Raw genomic sequence first — 19,010 nt, forward strand, 5'->3', positions numbered from 1 at the left:
GCAGAGGCAGGAGAGAAGTCCTAGAGTAAGGCTCTCCTTCTGTTTATAGAGCAGACTAGGATTTTCTTTGGTTTTTCCTGAGCCCCTCCCACACCAGATCACCCACGTGCATGGCACTCTGGCCAGATGACACAAGACAGAGCCAGCATCTGGGCCTCAGGCTTGGCTGTAGCTTCCATAATTGTGTCTAGAAGGCACACATACATTCTTAGCACATCATAAAGAATGGATACAGTACCCTGGATCTCAGTAGACTACCGGGTGCTACTGTGAGACAGCACCCAGGAACTGGTCTTGGAACCCTCTGTGGTTTGGGCTGACTGACTTTTGCTTGATTCTGACTAAACTCTAGGGCTGCTGCTAGCATACCACAGCAGTAGTTCACAGCCACCTCTACCCAAGGGAGAATAAGACTCTTCACTGCAACAGACCCAACACGGCCTGGCTTAAAGCTTTACCCACGTTCAGCCTTAGGAGCCCAGATCCCAGACCTCCCATAAGATAGACTACATGACACGGTTTTATTCAGATAGGATCAGACATTTATAAAACAGGTAAATATTCACAAATAAACTGTGAGAGAAACGCAACCTTCCCAGCAATATGGAACTCTGTAAAGTGCTTCTTTCCTGCAACCATCTCTCCCCCATGCTAGGTCCCAGGAGCAGGACACAGGGCACTGTTCTGTAACAGTCCTCGGGGCCACTCTGGCTAGACAAAAGGCGGCATGAAGTCACCCCAGGGCTCCAGGCCACTGTACCCCATAGCCGTGGGAATACACTGCTCCATTCATTGGAAGGCTGGCCTGGGAATGGGCCAATATGTCAAGGAGGTGGAAGGACAGATGATCTTGCCAACCTTGGGGAGCTATCATCAAAAAAGCAGAGAAGGCCATTGTCCCCATAGCTGAAGATGTTGCAAAATAAATCCTGGACCCAGCATTAGGCTTTGCTCCTGAGACCAGTTCTCCAGGCTCACTCTACTTTCCCTCCAGCAAGATTCTTTGGCTCTTTCCTCTTGGCCTGAGGCTGGGGAGCAGGGAGGCCACACCCCAGGGCTTTGAACATGGACGTCACAGATGCCCTGTTTCTTTATGCGATTGATCATAGGATGCTTCTAGTCAGAATGATGGACATAAACAGTTAGACTAAAGGCAGCTCTCTGCTGAGAAGACCTGAGGCCATCTCAAAAAGAAGCCTGTCAGATGTGCTAGACAGCTGGAGAGGGGAGCCTGAGGGGAGCCTGAACCCAGGGTTCTGGTCTGACACAGTAAAGTCCAGGGCCAAGGGCATTAACAACTCTGAGGCTAGGAAAGGTCACAGGGGAGGTAGAGAGGAAAAGGCCCAGAGGCCAGCTTAATGTTACATGTGAGAACGAAAATCCAAACAGGAGCACGCACACACACACACACACACACACACACACACACACACACACTCTCTCTCTCTCTCTCTCTCTCTCTCTCTCTCTCTCTCTCTCTCTCTCTCTCTCTCTCTCTCTCTCCACACATACATTGTGGCTCAGCTGCAGGCCACGGGGTGGAAGGAAGACGTGCTGAGGTGCCCAGATCCTTCTCTGTGACCCAAGAGTGGGCAGGAGAGTGGGCTCTCCTGCAAATCAAGGCTTGACTTCTCAGGTCAAACTTTCCACTGCTGCTCTGCAAAGGGGCTGGTGTGCCAGGTGTGACCTCTAACCTTTCACCAACTGCCCCAGGCAGTGCTCCACCCCTCAGTCTCTGTCTGAGCCCTCTGAAGCTCAGTCCTAGACAGCTGACACTGCAGTGTAGGTGCTGAATAGTCCAGGGTGGGCCCTCAAAGCCTGCAGGACAGGCTGTCCAGCTTGCCTGGCTGGGTATCAGCAGTACTTGCTGGAGCATGTGGTGTCAGGAGTATGGCCAGACAAACCACAGGCCCTCAGCCATGGGACTTGGGTTTCTTCCACCAACTCAGACCCTGGCGTGTCCACAGCTTCTAGAAGGCTGAGACCGGACCTTAGCTGCTAAGGAAGGGACAGAAGACTGGGAGTCTATTCCCCACTTGGCTTCTAGAAGGTTCTACAAAGACAGATATGCTGTCTAAAGCTGACATAAGTAGTACTGGGCACACAACACACCAGTCTGTAGTCTTAGACATCAGGGAAGCCTGCTAGGGGCATGGGATTTTATAAGACTGGCTATTTAAGACTGGATGAGACATATCTACTCCAGCCTGCTCAGGTTCTAGTGTCAGAAAGTGGGAACTCAGTCAGCAGGACTCTGGCTGCCTCTGAAACGCCATGCTTTAGATGAGGCCTTCCAGCTCCTTGTCTGAAAGGAGGGAGGAAGAAGAGTCTGGGGAGGCAAAGACCAGAATTCGAGCTAGGGGCTTCCAGGGGCAGATTTGGGCTGAAGGCCACTGCTGTGGCTTCTAGTATTGTGTCTGGAGGTCAGGAAGCAGCCATGGTGAGAAGGCATGATCTAGGGACTCCCTAGCCCAGGCTACATTCAGGATCATGAGAGTGTAAACAGATGCATGCACACGCAAATGGCACACCCCACCTTCCTCCACACACACACTCTCTCTCGATTCGTCTGTTGGTGATTGGTTTCTCTGTGGCCGTGGCAGCTCAGGCACCCGGGCTTTGCTCACGGAGCAATGGCTCTCCAGCTGAAAGACAAAAACATGTGCAAAGGGGGCACTCAGGAGGCTGATTAGTTGCCCAGACACCAGTTCCTCTGGCTGCTTCCCTGGGAATTCCTAGACAGAGAGTGGGACAGCCCAATGAACATGTTGCTTAGGCCACAGTCCCCAGGGCCAGATTGTTGCTGGGTAACCATGAAGGTGGCTGAATACTGCATCTCTGAACCCAGGGTAAGTGCTCCCTAAATACCTTCTACCCAGGGATAATGACAGCAGAAGACGGCTACATGCCATCACTTGACACCCTGTTGAACATTTGTTCATGACAAGAGCCCAGCCATTGCTTTCAGAGATAGTCACGGAAAGCAGCTGTGTGAGAAGTCGCCTGGTTCTAGTGATTCTGTAGAGTAAGGCAATGACTGTGTTTAGAACCAGCAGGCAGGCAAACTTCCACACAGCGATCACAGAGCCCTGGCACAGGACTATGGGCCAGGGAGAAAGGGGACTGGGGACACAAGTGACTCATCCTAAAGATTTAGAACATCTGAGATCTGGGGCAGAGCGAGATGTGGCCTCATCAGATCCCAGAAAAAGGGCAAGCCTGTAACATCAGGCTGATGGAGTGGCTGCAGGGTAGGCATGCTCCCGTGTCCACAGCTAATGTCTTTGCTTCTGTGGCTCAGCTCTTGACTCCCAGTACCTCAGGGTGTGACTCTCTAGGTAAAGATGAGATGACTGGGCTGACCTCAAATCCAAAATGGATAAAGAACTTTGGCCTGGACAGAACAGAGGGAAAAACCTTTGCAACCACAGAGATCATGACCTTGGACTCCAGACACTAGAACCAAGGATTTGCTTCTGGGGTGCTTTGCTATGGTGGTCCTCACAGACCCTTCACAGGCCCAGACAGCCTTCTATTCCTCCATTTTCATAAATGAGAAACTGAACCGACACAAGTGTCCATACAAAGGGGCGAGACAGGAATTCTCAGGCCTTCAAGATTCAAAAGCCTGTGGGCTTAAAAAATTAATTTTATGTGTATGTTTTACCTGCATGCAAGTCTATGCACCACATGAGTGTACAGAAACCAGACAGGATTCCCTGGAACTGGAGTCACAGATGGTTTTGGGATGCCACTGGGTGCTGGGAATCAAACCTTGGGACCTTTGCAAGAGCAGCCAGAGCCGTCTGAGCGTCTCCCCGGCCCCTGCTGTTTTTTCTAACCAGTTAGGAATCTTTATATTACTCCTCACCAAGACTTTTACAAGATGGAAAAGGAAGAAAGTCAACATAGTGGCATAGATAGAAATTTAAACAAAATAAAGAGGAAGAGTTAGAAATGGGAAGACACTCTTAAAAGTCAGCCACAATGGCCGGGCAGCGGTGGTCACGCCTTCAATCCCAGCACTCGAGAGACAGAGGCAGGCGATCTCTGACCTTAGGGATAGCCTGATCTGCAGAGTGAGTTTTAGGACAGCCAAGGCTACACAGAAAAACCCTGTCTTGAAAAAACAAAACAAAAGCCAGACCCTCTAGCCTTCTAGCACAGTCCATCCTACTTACGGTGTTATCTTACGCAGTTGAGGCAGCCTCTGACTCTTGCTCCTCCTGTTCCACCTCTCAGGTGCTAGGACTACAGGTGTTCAGAGTTTACACAATCCTTTTAAGGTCTCATGCTAAAGCTAAAGCCAACTGCACAGGGAGTGGGGTACTCTTTAGATTTTAGAAGCTGGACAGACAGAACACACAGAGAACTGGACATGTGGGCAGTTCCCAGGACCTTGTTCATTGAACCAAGTATCATTTCAGCCATCTTCCCTTGAAAAGGCACTGCAGTGTCTAGCCATACCTTTCCCTTAGATATATATATCTTTTTAAAATTTAAATTCATTTTAACTGACACATAAAATTGTACATAATGACATATATGATTGTGAAAAAATATTTGCCCCTTTTTTTCTTCTCTTCATAGACAGGATCTCATATAACCTAGGTTGTCCTTGAATTTGCTCTGTAACTAAGGATGACCTTGACCTCCTGACCCTCTTTCCTTAGTTTCCCTAGTGCTGGGATTCCAAGCATGCATCCCTATGCCTAACTTATCATGTGCTGTTCTAACACAAACACATGTACACGCACTGTGTTTCTGAGATCAATTTAAATATATCTCCGTCAACATTGATCATTTATGGAAAGCACTCAGCAGCCTTTCTTATGGCTCCAAATCAGGAGCTGAGACTCAGCTGAGATACACCTGGATATTCTGCAGCCAGGAGCACGGGCCCAGAATGCAGCTCTCTGGGAGGGCTGGGCTGCCTCCATCTCCACACCAGATAGGTTGTCAGCAACACACCTGTCATGTACCAGTTGAACAAGTGTCAGAGGAACAATGGGGATTCTGAAAGTCACGGTCTAGTCAGGAAAACCTCAGCACTAACAGCAGGGACCAGAGAGGGGAGGGGATCCTTGACCATGGCTCTCTGTGCATGGAGAGGCTTCTCCTGAAAGACTGCTGTGCAGTGCTAGGCAGGGAAACGAAGCAAAAAGCACTGCCCTGTACTAAGATCACTGGACCAATGAGAGGAGCCAGTGCATAACCGGATGCTGATGGAACCTGTGTCAGCAGCTCTGGGGGTTACGGGCACCAGCTGACGAGATTGCTATTTGGAAGCTCACTGTTTTCTCTTTTCAGTTTAGTGAACATTGTAAAAACTAAATGTAGAACATTCGGGTGGCATGGGTTTAAAGCAAGCATGAATGTAGAGGTGCTTTCTGGAGTACTGATTTCAATTGTAATGACTGCTCGTGAGAAAGCAGGACCACAATGCTGCAGAGCAGAGTGAAGAGGCTGAGCTAGGGGATGATTACTCAGACCCTGGCCTCAAGCCCAAGTCACATCACTAAAATGGACAGAGGATGGGCAGAAGGGGGCATGTTTTCCCACCCACACAACTCTGACTGGACCCACAGCCTCCTCTCTGTGGTCCAGCAGTCATGTGATCAATGTCACTCTGCAGCACATTCAAGGCCTCTTTGAGCCTGCCTCTGCCTGTGTGCTTCCCTCAGACTTTTCAAACAAGAGTTTTGACTTTCTCCTTGACATCCCGGTGTGTGTGTGTGTCCCAGCAGTAGGGCAGGTGACAAAGTGTTTCACAGATGTGAGGGTTAATCTTGGTTGTCATCTTGATTGGATTTGGGAGCAACCAAGGACCTTGTCTCTGAGTAGGTTTGTGAGGACATGCCCTAGAAAGACCAACTGAGGACAGGAGTCTCTCCAGGGCAGTGCCTTCTAGCAGAAGCCCAGATATGGAGTTCCAAGAAAAGAGTGGGACTGCTTCTGTCTGTCTGCACGACCTGATGCTAAGTGCATCTACTCTGCTGCTGCTGCCATTCTTCACTGACATCAGAACCCAGCTTCTCTGACCAATGCATTTGAAGATCAGAGGTGCTCCAGGAATCCCTTTGTCCTTTAGCACCAGCCTTGCAGAATGTTCAGTTCCTGGGTTTTTAACCGCTCCAATGTGCAGATGGCCACTGGTGAGTAAGACAATCTAATACATTCTTTTGTAAACATGACCGTTTTGTAGGGCCTGTTCCTCTAGGAAGCCTAATGCAACAGATGTGGACCCCAAGGCCCAGATGCCCTCGCCTGCACACAGGGGGCACTGTATTCTTTTCTCTTGGGGTTTCCAGAAACATGACACTCCCACTGTCTGTCTTGGAAAGAGCTCTGCTCCTGTCACATCATCTGGCCTCCTGGTTCCTCTCTCTATCTTCAAGAGCATTCCCTGGCTTAACTACCTAATGAAGACGTAGGGCATAAGCTGTAAAAAACAGCCCCTGGGCCCTCAGTAGATGACACATGGGCACCCAGACACAGGAATTGCACTCCTCTACCTGGTTAATGTTTCTTGATGTCAGCATCAGTCCTCTAAGTGGCTCTTGACCACCTGACTCTCTGTAGGGCCCCATCTAGTGCTCAGTCTCCTCCAAATGCTGGTTTGACCAACCTATTCCACAAGCAGCTTCTCTCCCAGGAACTCCCTCAAGGGGCCCTCACTGCCTGGTCTAACAGTATTCTAGGAGCGTCAGACTGAATAGACAATAGCCGCAGTAGTAACCACTCCAGCAGGAACACCATGCTCCAGTCCTTCAGAGCTAGGCCCAGGCTGTGAGGCCACACACTGCTGGTGTCTATCATGATCTATACTTCCTAGTTAACCATACCCAGGCCATGAGTCTGTCCCAGACAACAGTCCAAGCCAGTGACTCTTTTTTTGTTTGTTTGGTTTCGTTTCTTGAGACAGTTTCTCTGTGTAGCCTTTGCTGTCCTGGAACTTGCTCCCTAGACAAGATTATCCTCAAACTTATGAGATCCATCTGCTGCTGCCTCCCAAGTGCTGGGATTAAAGGTGTGTGCTATCACCTGGCCAAGCCAATGGTTCTTAAAGGACAGCCCCTGAGTCAGCAAACCCTCTTCATCCCAGCCTTTCTCTTCTATGCAGCTGCATATATATATAACACTTATGGCCTCTTGAAATTAATATACCTCTGCTGACACTCTGTCTCCTCCTACTAGTTTTGCCCAAAGTAGGGGTGGGGCAGGGACTGCCAGTGTAGTTCACAACATACTCCAAGCCTAGGACCTGTCATGTGAGTTGGGAACATTAAGTGAGTAAGGGAGCACAGCTGTCCCTGCTGTCCTGACCCACCTTGAAGAGGCACTGATGCCCAGTTGCAGCAGCCATCTTGGGCCCACCAAATCAAAACCCACAAGCCTCATCTTTAAGTTTCCTGGAGGTAAGAAAAATATCTCTATCTGTCTTAGCCAACCAGTGGGGCTTGGGATCACAGGCTGAATGTCCATTATATCCAGAGGTATTCTCTTTTTTTTTTTTTTTTTTTTTTTTGGTTTTTCGAGACAGGGTTTCTCTGTGTAGTCCTGGCTGTCCTGGAACTCACTCTGTAGACCAGGCTGGCCTCGAACTCAGAAATCCGCCTGCCTCTGCCTCCCAAGTGCTGGGATTAAAGGTGTGCGCCACCACCGCCCGGCCCCAGAGGTATTTTCAAGGCCAGGGTTTTCTGAATTTAAGGATATCTGCATAGATTTCAGAGCATTTGAGATGAGCCTGGACTTAGGGATGCTCAACCTATACCAGAATTCCCACATCTCTTGACTGGCATCTGCTCTTAATCTTGGGAACAACGACCTGATGTTCAGGAAGAACTACCCTCCTAGAGATTATGTAATTTATACAAGATCATGTAAACTCTGAATTGGTTTTGCTGTTTTTTAAAATATTCTTTACCCTTGTTGATCGAGTTCCGTGTTGTAAAGTTCAGCTTCATGCTCCTTCACCACACAGCCCATCTTAATAAGCCGAGAGAGAGTCTGTGTAGTTTTCAAGTAACTGTAGGCTGAGTCTTCCTTTCCTAGGTCACCATGGATGTGGCATGCTTTATGCATCACTTTCCCTAGACATCTGCATGTAACAAGCCCACGCTGTATTATGCCAGCAGCTTACTGAGTAACCTTGACTCTTACACCTTATCTTTCTGTTTGTTAATCTTGCCTCAAAATCAGGGAGTTTAACAAGTGCTTTAGCCTTCACGCTCTGTGCTTAGCACCAGAGAACATGGCATCTATGGTGGTGGCTCTTCCAGGGACAAGGCAGCACAACCTTGTCCCCCCACTGGCAATGTCTAGAGGACACAGCACCAAGCACTGCAGAAGCACCACTGAGGCCCTGAGCATCAGGACCAGAAAAAGAAGCAAGCAGCTCCATGATGAAAAGCACTCTCCGATCACAAGCTTGACTGAGAGGATGGCAATGCACACTTCTTCAGTACTGGCCTAAAAGCCTTCCTGCTTAGGGAAGGAGGAAGACTGACTCTCCCCCTCTGTCTCTTTCCTTTTCTAACGATTCAGAGATTTTCTCCTCTTGCAGAAAAGAGGAGCACTGACTGGCATGTGCAAAGCCAGAGCCCCGGTGAGAAGGGAAGAGGCCCTGTGAGCAGAGGCAGAGACCACGGGCCCTCTGGTCCTTCTGGGGCTGGCCTGAGCCCTTTCCTTCCATCTCATCTGGAGCTTAGTGTCGCCCTCGTTTGGCCTGCCAACAGAACACAGCCTCCCACCCGCCGCTTCAGAGCTTCGCATGTGGTTCTCAGATTCTGCTCATCTTAGGAGCCAGAAAGGTCAAGTACACAAACAGAACAAAACTAAACTCCTCCTCCCTTTTCACCCTCGCCAGAAATCAAAGGGTTTCAACTTCTAAATTAATTTCTTCCAAAATAAACCCTTCTTCCTTAAAAAAGAATTTTTTTCCTTTAAAGTTTTAGAAGGTAAACCTGACATGGTGGCTCACATCTGAAATTCCAGCACTCAGGAGGATGAGGCAGGAGAATTGCTACAAGTCCAAAATTGTCCTCAACTATCCAGTGAGGCTCTGTCTCAAACAAATAAATGGCCACCACCACCCCTTCCTCTGTAAAGGTTTAGAGCACTGGTTCTCAATCTGTGGGCCATGACCCCTTTGGGGGTTAAGATATTTACATGATGATTCTTAACAGTAGCAAATTACAGTTCTGAAGTAGTAATGAAATTAATTCTGTGGCTGGGGGTCACCACAGTGTGAGAAACTGCATTTAAGAGTTGTAGTATTACAGGTTGAGAACTGCTGGTTTAGAAGGTATGAAAGCCAGAATGGTGGGATTTTGAGCTGAAATCCTACCCTGATCCGATTTTAATCTGGTTTGCTGTTTGAACCGTCAGCTGGCAAGCAACAGCTTTTGTACCACAGCCCACCTCCCTCTGCGAGGACTCACTCTCAGGAGTCCTTGCTTGGTGGCTCTTGTGCAGGCATCTCTGTCACTCTAGCCCGCTTGCTTAGTTCTTCACCAGGAGGTTCCTCAGCTGCTTCCAGCTTGCGTTTGGGGGAGGCTGGGCCACTGGATACTGGTCTGGGGCCTGTGGAGAGGCAAAGAAAAGAATCATAGTTACATACCATAATGGTCTCATGATATGCAATGATTGCTCTTTGGGGACAGGGAGCCCTGCCCTGGCCTCCTTTTCAGTGGTGACCTCACTTGGAACTGTATGAGGAGGGCATGGCCTGGCTTGCTGGCAGCAGAGCCAACTTCTGGTGTTCAGATCCCTGGCTCCAGGCCAGAGACTGATCTGGCATATCTGCAGTACTTGCTCTGAAGGTGAGGTTTCCCTTTGCAGTCCCAGGAAAATCCCAGGATTCCGGCCACTCTCACGCTGTGGAGCACCCTGAACCTGACCAGCACCCCTGCTCTTTCCTGCTGCTTCTCCTGCCTAGATGCCTGAGCCACCTGGTTCCTCATCTCCCCATTGTCTACTGTTTATGTGGCAGGCAGAGAGGTTTTAAAACCTCGGTGGGACCTTGTCTTGCCCTGCTGACTTCCTTCAGCAGGAAGGCAGGATGGCTTGTGCCAGGGCTGCTCTGCTCCCCTCCTAGCTGACTCTAGATCCTTTTGCTCCTGGAGTGGGCTCTGCTTGTGCTGGCTTTGGGACCTTTCTTGCTATTTCCTTTCCTGGTTCTTATCAAGATTATGCTAAACAGTGCTTAAAGAGGTGCCCTTGGGCTGCTGCTATTTAAAGTGACCCTAAAGAAGCCCTATCCCTAGGCCCACATCAAGCCACTCAGTGCTACTTCCCTCCAAAATCCTTAATGGATGCTCTTATTTGATTGTCTTACAGCGTGCCGTGCGTAGGTGGGATACAACCTTCAGCCACATGTTCACTTTGGCTTCAGCCCTGATGACTAATGTGGTGGTGGCACAGGCCACAGAAGGCCAGGGAGGCCAGAGGCCAGTGTAACTGACTGATCACCTGTGTTGCTGATGCTCCCAGCCTGGCTAGAACCAGGCTCTGCCACAGGGTGACTGAGGTCTTCCACACAGGAAGGGACAGATGCCAGCAGACCTGGGGGATTAAGTAAAGGGTAGTCAGAATGCACACAAGATTAAGAGGGCTGCAGATCATGAGAAACAAAGGAGCCAGGAGGGCAAGACCCTGACACAGCCTCAACCTTTTCCACCACCCCACAGCTGCTTCAGCAGCCCAATCTGGCCCAGCCTGCAGTGTCTTTCACGGCCAGCAAACACCTGAAAAAGCTTTCAGGTTAAGTCCTCCCCTGGTACATGAGATGTCAGCGGGCAGGGGATCCTTACAGAGTCCCCGGTATCTTGACAGCTGTTGGTAGATCTGCTTCATCCGCTCAATGTTGAGCCGACTAGTCTCTGCATGATTGACGATGGGCCGTGGGTAGTCCACACCAATGATGCACTTGGCGGCCTTCTGAACCGACTCGGGGGCATTCCAGGGCTCATAGATGTATCGAGAGGGGAAGCCTTTCAATTTGGGCAGGTATCGCCTGAAACACACACCAGGCGACGTATCAGCACACTGTGACTCTTCTTTAAAGGGCCTACAGTACCCCAGTCTAGGAGGGGGCTACAGTGGTTCAGAGCCAAAGAGTCTGGTGTGTGTCCTTACCGGATGTAGTCCCCACTAGGATCCGTGCGTCGGCCGAAGCCCACAGGGCAATAGCAGTGGAAGAACTGTTGGAAGAAAGCACTGCAGGACAGCCACATCCAGCTGCCTGCGTTCACACTGAAATCTGCATCCAGGAGCAGTTCGTCAAATACCTAGATGGGGAAAACCAGCCTCTTTGGAGACCTGACGCTCTGGTTCTTTCCAAATCTGTAATACTGTAATACCCTCAGGGAGCCAAAGCCCTTCTGTTGAGGGCTCAGAGGATGCAGAAGGGATCTCCTGGACCCAGGGATCCCACCCCAGCCCCAGCCTACAAGGAGTTGCCCTTGGCTAGGCCTGGTCACAAGGTACAGGCCAGCTTGCACTCACCCGGACCCCGCTCTCCCAGCTGACCCAGAGGTCCCCGCGGGTGAGGAAGCAGGCCACGGCGTGCCGGGCCAGGTGGTGGATCCAGCCCTCCTGCCTCAGTTGGGTCATGATGGCGTCAATCCAAGGGAAGCCTGTCTTGCCCTCGGCCCACTTGGCCAGGGCTTCGGGGTTGCGGTCCCAGGGGATCTGGATGCAGATGGGGTTCCCCTCCATTCGGTCAAACCTGGGGTTGTTGGTGGCTGCTGTGTAGAAGAATTCTCGCCACAGGAGTTGTCCAAATAAGGAGAGGGGGGGTGTGCTGTTCCTCTTCACCTAAGGGGTGGGCAGAGTACACAGAGATGAGTGCCTCCCTGGTTCTTAGCACTGTGATGCTGGGGTCTCCTGCACAGAACAACCTGGAGTGTCTCCCAAGTGCCATGGCTCTAAATCCCTGAGGTGTGCAGAGCAGACTTATAAGATTCACAGTGTAAAACATGCAGCCCTGCCCTGGGTACCAGGAATGGCTTCAGAGGGAGGGTGGGGGAATGATGCTGTGGAACGTTGCCATGGGAACCAAACTCAAGAACCAAACTCTCAATTCTGTGGCTCTACCTTCTAGAAAGCTAAAGGGATTTTACATCATCGGCAATTTAAAATATGAAATCTGAACAGCTAAATAACTCACTGAGTCCAGAGAAGTTGAGCTGGTGTCTATGGAGAGCCTTCGCCACTACTAACTAGTGTTCACAGTACTGGAACGTACTCTGCATGCTACCAGGGAGAAAGGTAAACACCAACCGAGTTGCAAACCCTCTTATCTACATTGGTGACCTGCCTGAGACACACTGGTACAACAGTGACACACACGCTGTGGGAGTGACCAGCCACTATGTGATTGAATAAAGACCAACTCCATGAGATGGGGCCATCCCTGACACTTGCCCAGGGGGCCACAAACCTATAGGCAAACCAAACACTACTGTTCTGCTAAAGGGATACAGCCATAAAATGGCTCCTAATCACATACTGCTATATGCGGAGTGCCTTGCTCAGCCATCATCAGAGAAGCTTCCTTCTGTGGTAGACCGGAACTAATACAGGGACCCCAACTGGACAAAGTGCAGAGAGTGAGACACTTCAGAATACTCAGGTCTGAATAGAAATGTCTCCATCAAATCTCTACCCTCTGCTCAAAGAACTCTTTGGAAGAGGAGATGAAAAGACTGTAAGAGCCAGAGAGGGTGGACAGCACGGAAACAAGGCCTTCCAGACACAGCAGGACCGAAGCACTGTGAGCTCACGGGACTGTGGCTGCATGCACAGGGCCTGCACAGGTCTAAGTCAGATGAGGTCCCAGATGGGAGGAAGTGGACACAGCCCCCATCCCTAACCCAGAAGCTACCTCCAATGACAACTGCTGACAAAGGGAATACAAACTGCACTTAAGGGCAGCAGTAGATGTCAACACAGGTAAACTCAATGGTGGCTTTAGGAGGATGGGGAGTGGGGTGCGGGGGTGGGGGGAGCTCACAATACTTTGGCTGTGCCCGCCCTCCCTCCTTTCCTTCCTTCCTTCCTTCTTTCATTTAAACCTTGCAACATGCAGGTCTTTTGCTTATACAATATGGTCTTGGTTTTATGTTTTTATGGGACTTCCATGTGTATGAATATATGTGTCTGTGCTTTTATGTGTTTCTCGGGCTTTTTCTTTGGCTCTTTTTCCTCCTGTTCATTAGTTTTGTTCAATTCAGGTTTTTTTTCTTCTTCATTCCTTTTTTTTTTTTTTTTTTTTTTTTTTTGGCAGATGTCTGTTTGTATTCCAGGCAGAGAAAGAAAGGCTGTGGACTTGAATGGGTAGAAAGCAGGGAGAATCTAGGAGTTGGGGCATGGGGAGCTGCAATCAGAATATACTGTATTAAAAAAATTACAAAGTACTAAGTTTGGATTTTGGTTATAATAAATAATGTATAAACAACAGCATGAGACATGAACAGATTTGGTCGGACGCTACACAACAATGGTCTTCCCTTCCCTGATGACCTATCCAGCAAACCTCTAAAGCTGCCCCGTTCCATGAAGCTGATACTGGCTGGGCTGGGAAAACAATACTAAAAATCCAAGGCACAGGATGACCTAGGGAGCATCCACATGGAATGTTCTAGCACAGCCTGCAGGCTGCACATGCAGTCCTGTATGCAGCCGGTCCGGGCCAGCCCTGGACTTGTGCTCCAGTGAGGGCAGCTGTGCCTTTGCTTAGGGCTGCCTCTGGCCTCAACACTCACTTCCCAACCCAGGTCCCAAGCCTTTACTTATCAGCTGCTAGTGAATACACCAGCTCTAAAGTTCCCAGAACCACAGGAGAATCTGGGTTCATTCACACCAGTGACTCAGTTGTGCCCAGCTGTCACCTCTAGGAAACCTACCATCTCTGGCTTCTCTGAACTAAGTGTATCCAAAATTCTCACAGACCAGCCCCAAAGCCAAAGAGAAGGGACCTTTTCTGGGATGACTGGTAACGAGTGCTGTGCTCTCCCCACCTCACCTTCTTGTACAAGTCCCACAGGCGGTAGTAGAAGAGGCGACAGGAGAGGCATCCAAAGCGCAGGTAGGGGCTGAGGCCTGTGGGGCTGGCCAGCAAAGAATTGGCATTCATCCGAGGTCTCTCATAGTTGGCAACCCAGGCCTGCAGAAGAGAGGTAACAGAAGGTCGGCCTGGTGTTACAAGATGAGGATTCTTCATCTAGGGTCACAAAACTAAACAAAACAAAACTAAAGAAAGTCCCTAGAGCCAGGCCTGCAGACCCATGTGCATCCCAGTCTCTTGCCTGGGGACTCTAGGAAAGAGATGGCCAAGTTATTGTCCTGACTTCAATGTTCAGTCTGTGGGATGACTGAGAATGACTTTTTTTTTTTTTTTTTAAGATTTATTTATTTTATGTATGTGAATACACTGTCGTTGTCTTCAGACACACCAGAAGAGTGCATTGAATTACACCCATTTCAGATGGCTGTGAGCCACCATGTGGTTGCTGGGAATTGAATTCAGGACCTCTGGAAGAGCAGTGATCTTAACCACTGAGCCATCTCTCCAGCTCCCGAGAATGATTTATTTAGCTCTTCATCTACTTAGCTATTAAATAAGAACATTCCCCAACTCTGTGGAGTAACTGGTGTAGGAAAGAACACTGAGAACATGAAACAAACTCTGTAATAACATAGAAGGCATATGCTTTACAGAAAACAGTATTCCTAGCTCAGTCACCAGAAGCCTGAGGCTGCCACTGCTGGGGACAACATACAATGACAAGGACTGCCTGCAGTGGGCCAGGATGGAGATATCTCAGAAGCCCGCAGCAGCTCTTTGTAAAGAGGATGGTGTCTGGGACCCTGAGAAGCCGGAGACACATCCCTCCAGGGGACTCACCATCTGAAATAAGGGACTGCCTGCAGTAGGCTGGGATGGAGACATCTCAGTAGCCTGTGGCAGCTCTTTATAAAACTGTTGTTCCCATTTCTCCTAACCTTAGCCCTGGACAACGGCTGTATAGATTTCATTTGTGAATGACTGTTTTTCAGTCGGCCTTGGTGTATAATAATTATTCTATTATATCTGACTTTCTTACTTCTTTCTCCTTCTGCTCTGGTGAATTCTGTGAAACTAGATGTTCCTTGATGTAATGACTCTTAAACAATTAAAAATTAAGGCATAGGGCAGAGCACAGCAGAGTCCTAATGGCCCAGGTTCATGCTGTGTGTTCTCATCTTGGAAACAGTACAAAAACTGCACAATTGTAGTTCCAGATTAATGCTTGACTTGCTGTTGCGGCCCAAGTTGCCCCACGTTGGCACCAAAAAATGTTGCGCCCGAGCTGCCCCACGCTTGGGGGCCAGAAATGTTGAGAACTGCTCTACCCCACGTTTGGGGTCCAAAATGTTGTGGACCGTTCTGTCAGTGTTGGAACCCACACTGCCAAAAGCCTTGGGGGCTAAGTTGTTAGAGCCTGCAGTGCCCCAAGCTGCTCCAGTCTGCGGGTCGGGGTTCAGCAAGAGAGAGAGTGAAGACAGACACCAGGAATGGAGACCAGACAGAGTGTGATTCAATCACGTTTATTCTTCAATCTCTCTTCCTCTCTCCAAGTCCCTAGTCTTGAGTTCCTAGTCCCTAGTGCCTCCAAGTTCCAAGTTACTTCTTCCAAGTGCTAAGTGCCTAATGTCTAATTCCAAGTTCTTCCTCCAAGTGCCAAGTGCCTAATACCTGTTCTTCCTCAATGCCTAATTCCTACTCCAAGCTGTACTCCCAAGTTGTACTCTCTAACCTAATTCCTAGTTCCAAGTTGTGCTCAACTCTTCTGTCTGCCTCTTGCCTTTTATGTCTCACTTCTAAGCCACGCCTCTAAGTCACGCCTTTAAGTCATGCCCTTAGGCCTTGTCTCTAAATCTGATCTCTAAGTCCCACCCGTAAACCTCAGCTCTAAATCACACAGTTAAGTGTCACACACCCAAGGGAAGATCCTGGGTATCTGATGTTATCAGAGTGTGCTCAGCTGTTGTAGGCTATTGTAATGAAGTCTCTTATCAGGGTATATAGCTCAAGATGGCTGCAAGGGTGATAGCCGCCTTCCGTCGGCTCCCCACAACTTGTAAAGAAAGTTTGAAGAAATTATTAGAAAATGAAATAGAGGCAACACTGGGACCCCAAGAAAGGAGAAATCTATTGAAGTTATGAAATAAGTTTTACATAACATTTAAGAGTGGTTCCTGGGTAAGCAAGTATAGAATACATAAAATCATATCCTAGTAAAACTAAGTCAAAACACTGGGACTCTTAGGAGAGTCATGTGTGCATGTACAGAAGTAGACAGCTAGCGGAACTACTGAGTTAAGGGTTAATTTGATTCTTTCTGGCCACTGCCTGGCAGCTTTGCCCATGTCATTTATCATTAGAGCTTCACAGGAAAATCTAAGTTGCTGACCTCAGAGCTCTGAGCTCTGAAGTATAATACGTTAAAAGTTAAAGTTTAAATAATGATAAGTTTGCAATTATTATTATTTTGGCTACAGGCCTGGGAATAGGGAAGCTTGAAACATTGGGGAACAATTGTAATTCTTAATTCTTTGTGGGATGTGGTTATTCTTTTGAATTTGATTTGGCAATGATTATACAATGTCTTTTTTTTTTTTTCTATCTGCTTTTGGAATACTAATAAAAGATGAGAAAAAGGCAAGAGCATGGGAAGAGCATGTGAAGAGTGAGCAAAGAGAGAATGTGAGGTGTGTATGGAGAGTGTGTGAGTGAAAGGAGCGTACATGTGGTGTGTGTAAGGTGTATGTGTGATGTGTGTGAGAGTGTGTGTGTGTGTGTGTGATAGTGAGGGGGAACGCACAGAGGTGTGTAGGAGTGTGGGAGTTCAAGAAAAGAAAAGTGCACAGGAGGAAAGCAGAGTGCACAGGAGAATGTAGAGTGTGTGCAGCCTCAAGCTGCAAGCGAATGAGTGAGAGAAAAAGCAGAGAGTGAGAGAAAAGAGAGAAATTTTAAGCCTTGAAAAATTGCCTGTCAGGCAATTTCCAGATATCCCTGCTTCCAGTTAAGAACTCTGATCCTGTGTCAAGGCTGGCCCCTGACATGCCACCACAGGATCCTCGTATCATTGTTGAACAGCCAGGAACAAAGGAAACTCTCAAGCCATTTCCAAAGACCAACAGAGCCACTCACTTCTGGGGCCTCTTGTCTTTCACTACTGGTCTTGTTTTCCTCTTCCACAGCCGCTGGCTCACTGCTCTGCTTTTCAGAGACAGCATTCTGAGCATTCTCAGTAGACTGTAACAGTACTCGGAATATCAATTGTGCTATCATCTTCTACAAACAGAGTAACTGGGCTCAAAATACTTCTGTGACTCTCTTGGGGTCAGGGTCCTGGTAAGAGACAAATTGCAAAGAGCCTGGAAGTCTCATTTTAGACTCCAGTCTCCATGCTGCCATCTCTGTTCCTGACACCTTTCCTTCCTGTCTACTCCAGTACCTCCCTATCTGACTTCAGGTGACCTTCCTTCCTGTGGCAAGCAGGCAAGGGCAGGTTATGAAAAACCTTACCCTTCCTCAGCCAGTTGGGATAACACCTCAGTTTTCAGGGACCCAATATCATTGACGAGCTTTCCCATACCTTCTTCCTCTCTGAATAATGTGAGGACGTAGCTGCTCTAAGGTATGGTGGAGAAGGATGTTACTGTGGATATGAGGGAAAGTTCATGCAGATGCTCTGGACAGGGCCATGGGCGGAGAGAGAAGGGCAGGGGAGAGCAAGAGAAGAAGAGAGGACCAGTGGACCAAGAGAGAAGCTGAAGACCAAGAGGCCAGGAGAGAACACAGCTGAAATGGCTGGATTATATTAGAATTGGAAGCTGGAGGAAGGGAAGCCCAGCCCCCGGGTGGAGTGAGGGGTGGGGTGAAAAGTGCTGGGAGGAGCCGCAGGCATTGAATGAGTTATCCCAGGTTTCTTTGTGACCCAACACTCTCCCCTAACCAGTTCCATGCCAAGAATATGAAATAATGATCTCACTTCTTCTACTCTTCAAACCAAACAAATGCTCAACAAAACAAAGGGCTTGTGATAGCCAGTGGGCCTCTCACACCAGGCCCTCTCCTCCACAGCCAACCTGTCTCCACCATCCTCTCTCACCTCCACTTTCCAGCCATCTGCTTAAGCCTTTGACTTTGCTGGCACTGTACTGACCCCAGGCACACCTGGATTCTGGGTGCTCTCCCCGCTCACTCCCCATGTCTGTCTCTAATTCACAGGTCTCTCTGGACCACTCAAGTACTCCACCTGGCTACCTGCTAGTCACTCTAGGTCAGTGGCTCTCAACCTACAGAATAACCCTTTCACAGGGCTCACATATCAGATATTCTGCATATCATATATTTATACTATGATTTATCACAGTAGCAAATTACAGTTAGAGAGTAGCAAGGAAAACAATGTTATGGTTGGGGGTCAACGCAACATGAGAACCTGTATTAAAGGGTCACAGCTTGAGAAGGTTGAGAACCACTGTCCTAAGTTCTCTGTAAGTTCCTTCTCTTCTCCAACCGTCCAGTGTTCCAGTCCCTGGCTCTGCCCTTGCCCTTGGCCTATCTTTTGGCAGGCACTCTTGTGCACAGCTGCAGCCCAGCTGGTTCCACCTGGATGTGGAACTTGCTCTGTTCTTTAAGCTCACTCCTGTGCTGGACTCTTCACAGACAAGGCAACTTTATCCACCTCACTGACATCACCCTTCTCCTTCACCATGCCCTCAATGTTCCACCGAATGTTCTCTGATGTTCTTTCCACCATCCACTGCTGCTAAGATGAAATCTAGACTGGACTGTGAAGATAACCTCCCCCGGTGCACTGTCCACACTGAAAAAAAAAGTACCTGGGCTTCTCAGGGGACTAAGAAAGACACACAACAGCTCATACCTCTCTGGCCACAGTTCCTCAAAGTTGTGGCTGCTTCCAGCCTTGGCAGAGGTGGTTCTCTGTGCT

General features: G+C 48.8%; 1 protein-coding gene across 2 annotated transcripts in view; it reads right to left on the reverse strand.

Moving 5' to 3' along the window:
* Window positions 1–502: 502 nt before the first annotated feature.
* Window positions 503–19,010, reverse strand: part of Cry2 (cryptochrome circadian regulator 2) — a 34,117-nt gene continuing 15,609 nt past the window's right edge. For both annotated transcript variants that reach the window (XM_034496095.2, XM_076929297.1), the window contains 7 exons: window positions 14,030–14,170; window positions 11,509–11,820; window positions 11,140–11,291; window positions 10,815–11,017; window positions 10,474–10,566; window positions 9,444–9,585; window positions 503–2,645 (listed from right to left, as the gene is read on the reverse strand). In XM_034496095.2, the coding sequence (XP_034351986.1) occupies window positions 9,446–9,585; window positions 10,474–10,566; window positions 10,815–11,017; window positions 11,140–11,291; window positions 11,509–11,820; window positions 14,030–14,170 (1,041 nt within the window). In that variant the 3' untranslated portion in view covers window positions 503–2,645; window positions 9,444–9,445. The remainder of the gene's footprint in view (window positions 2,646–9,443; window positions 9,586–10,473; window positions 10,567–10,814; window positions 11,018–11,139; window positions 11,292–11,508; window positions 11,821–14,029; window positions 14,171–19,010) is intronic.

The sequence above is a fragment of the Arvicanthis niloticus genome, chromosome 2 (assembly GCF_011762505.2).
Source record: "Arvicanthis niloticus isolate mArvNil1 chromosome 2, mArvNil1.pat.X, whole genome shotgun sequence".
NCBI classification, from domain to species: Eukaryota; Metazoa; Chordata; class Mammalia; order Rodentia; family Muridae; genus Arvicanthis; species Arvicanthis niloticus.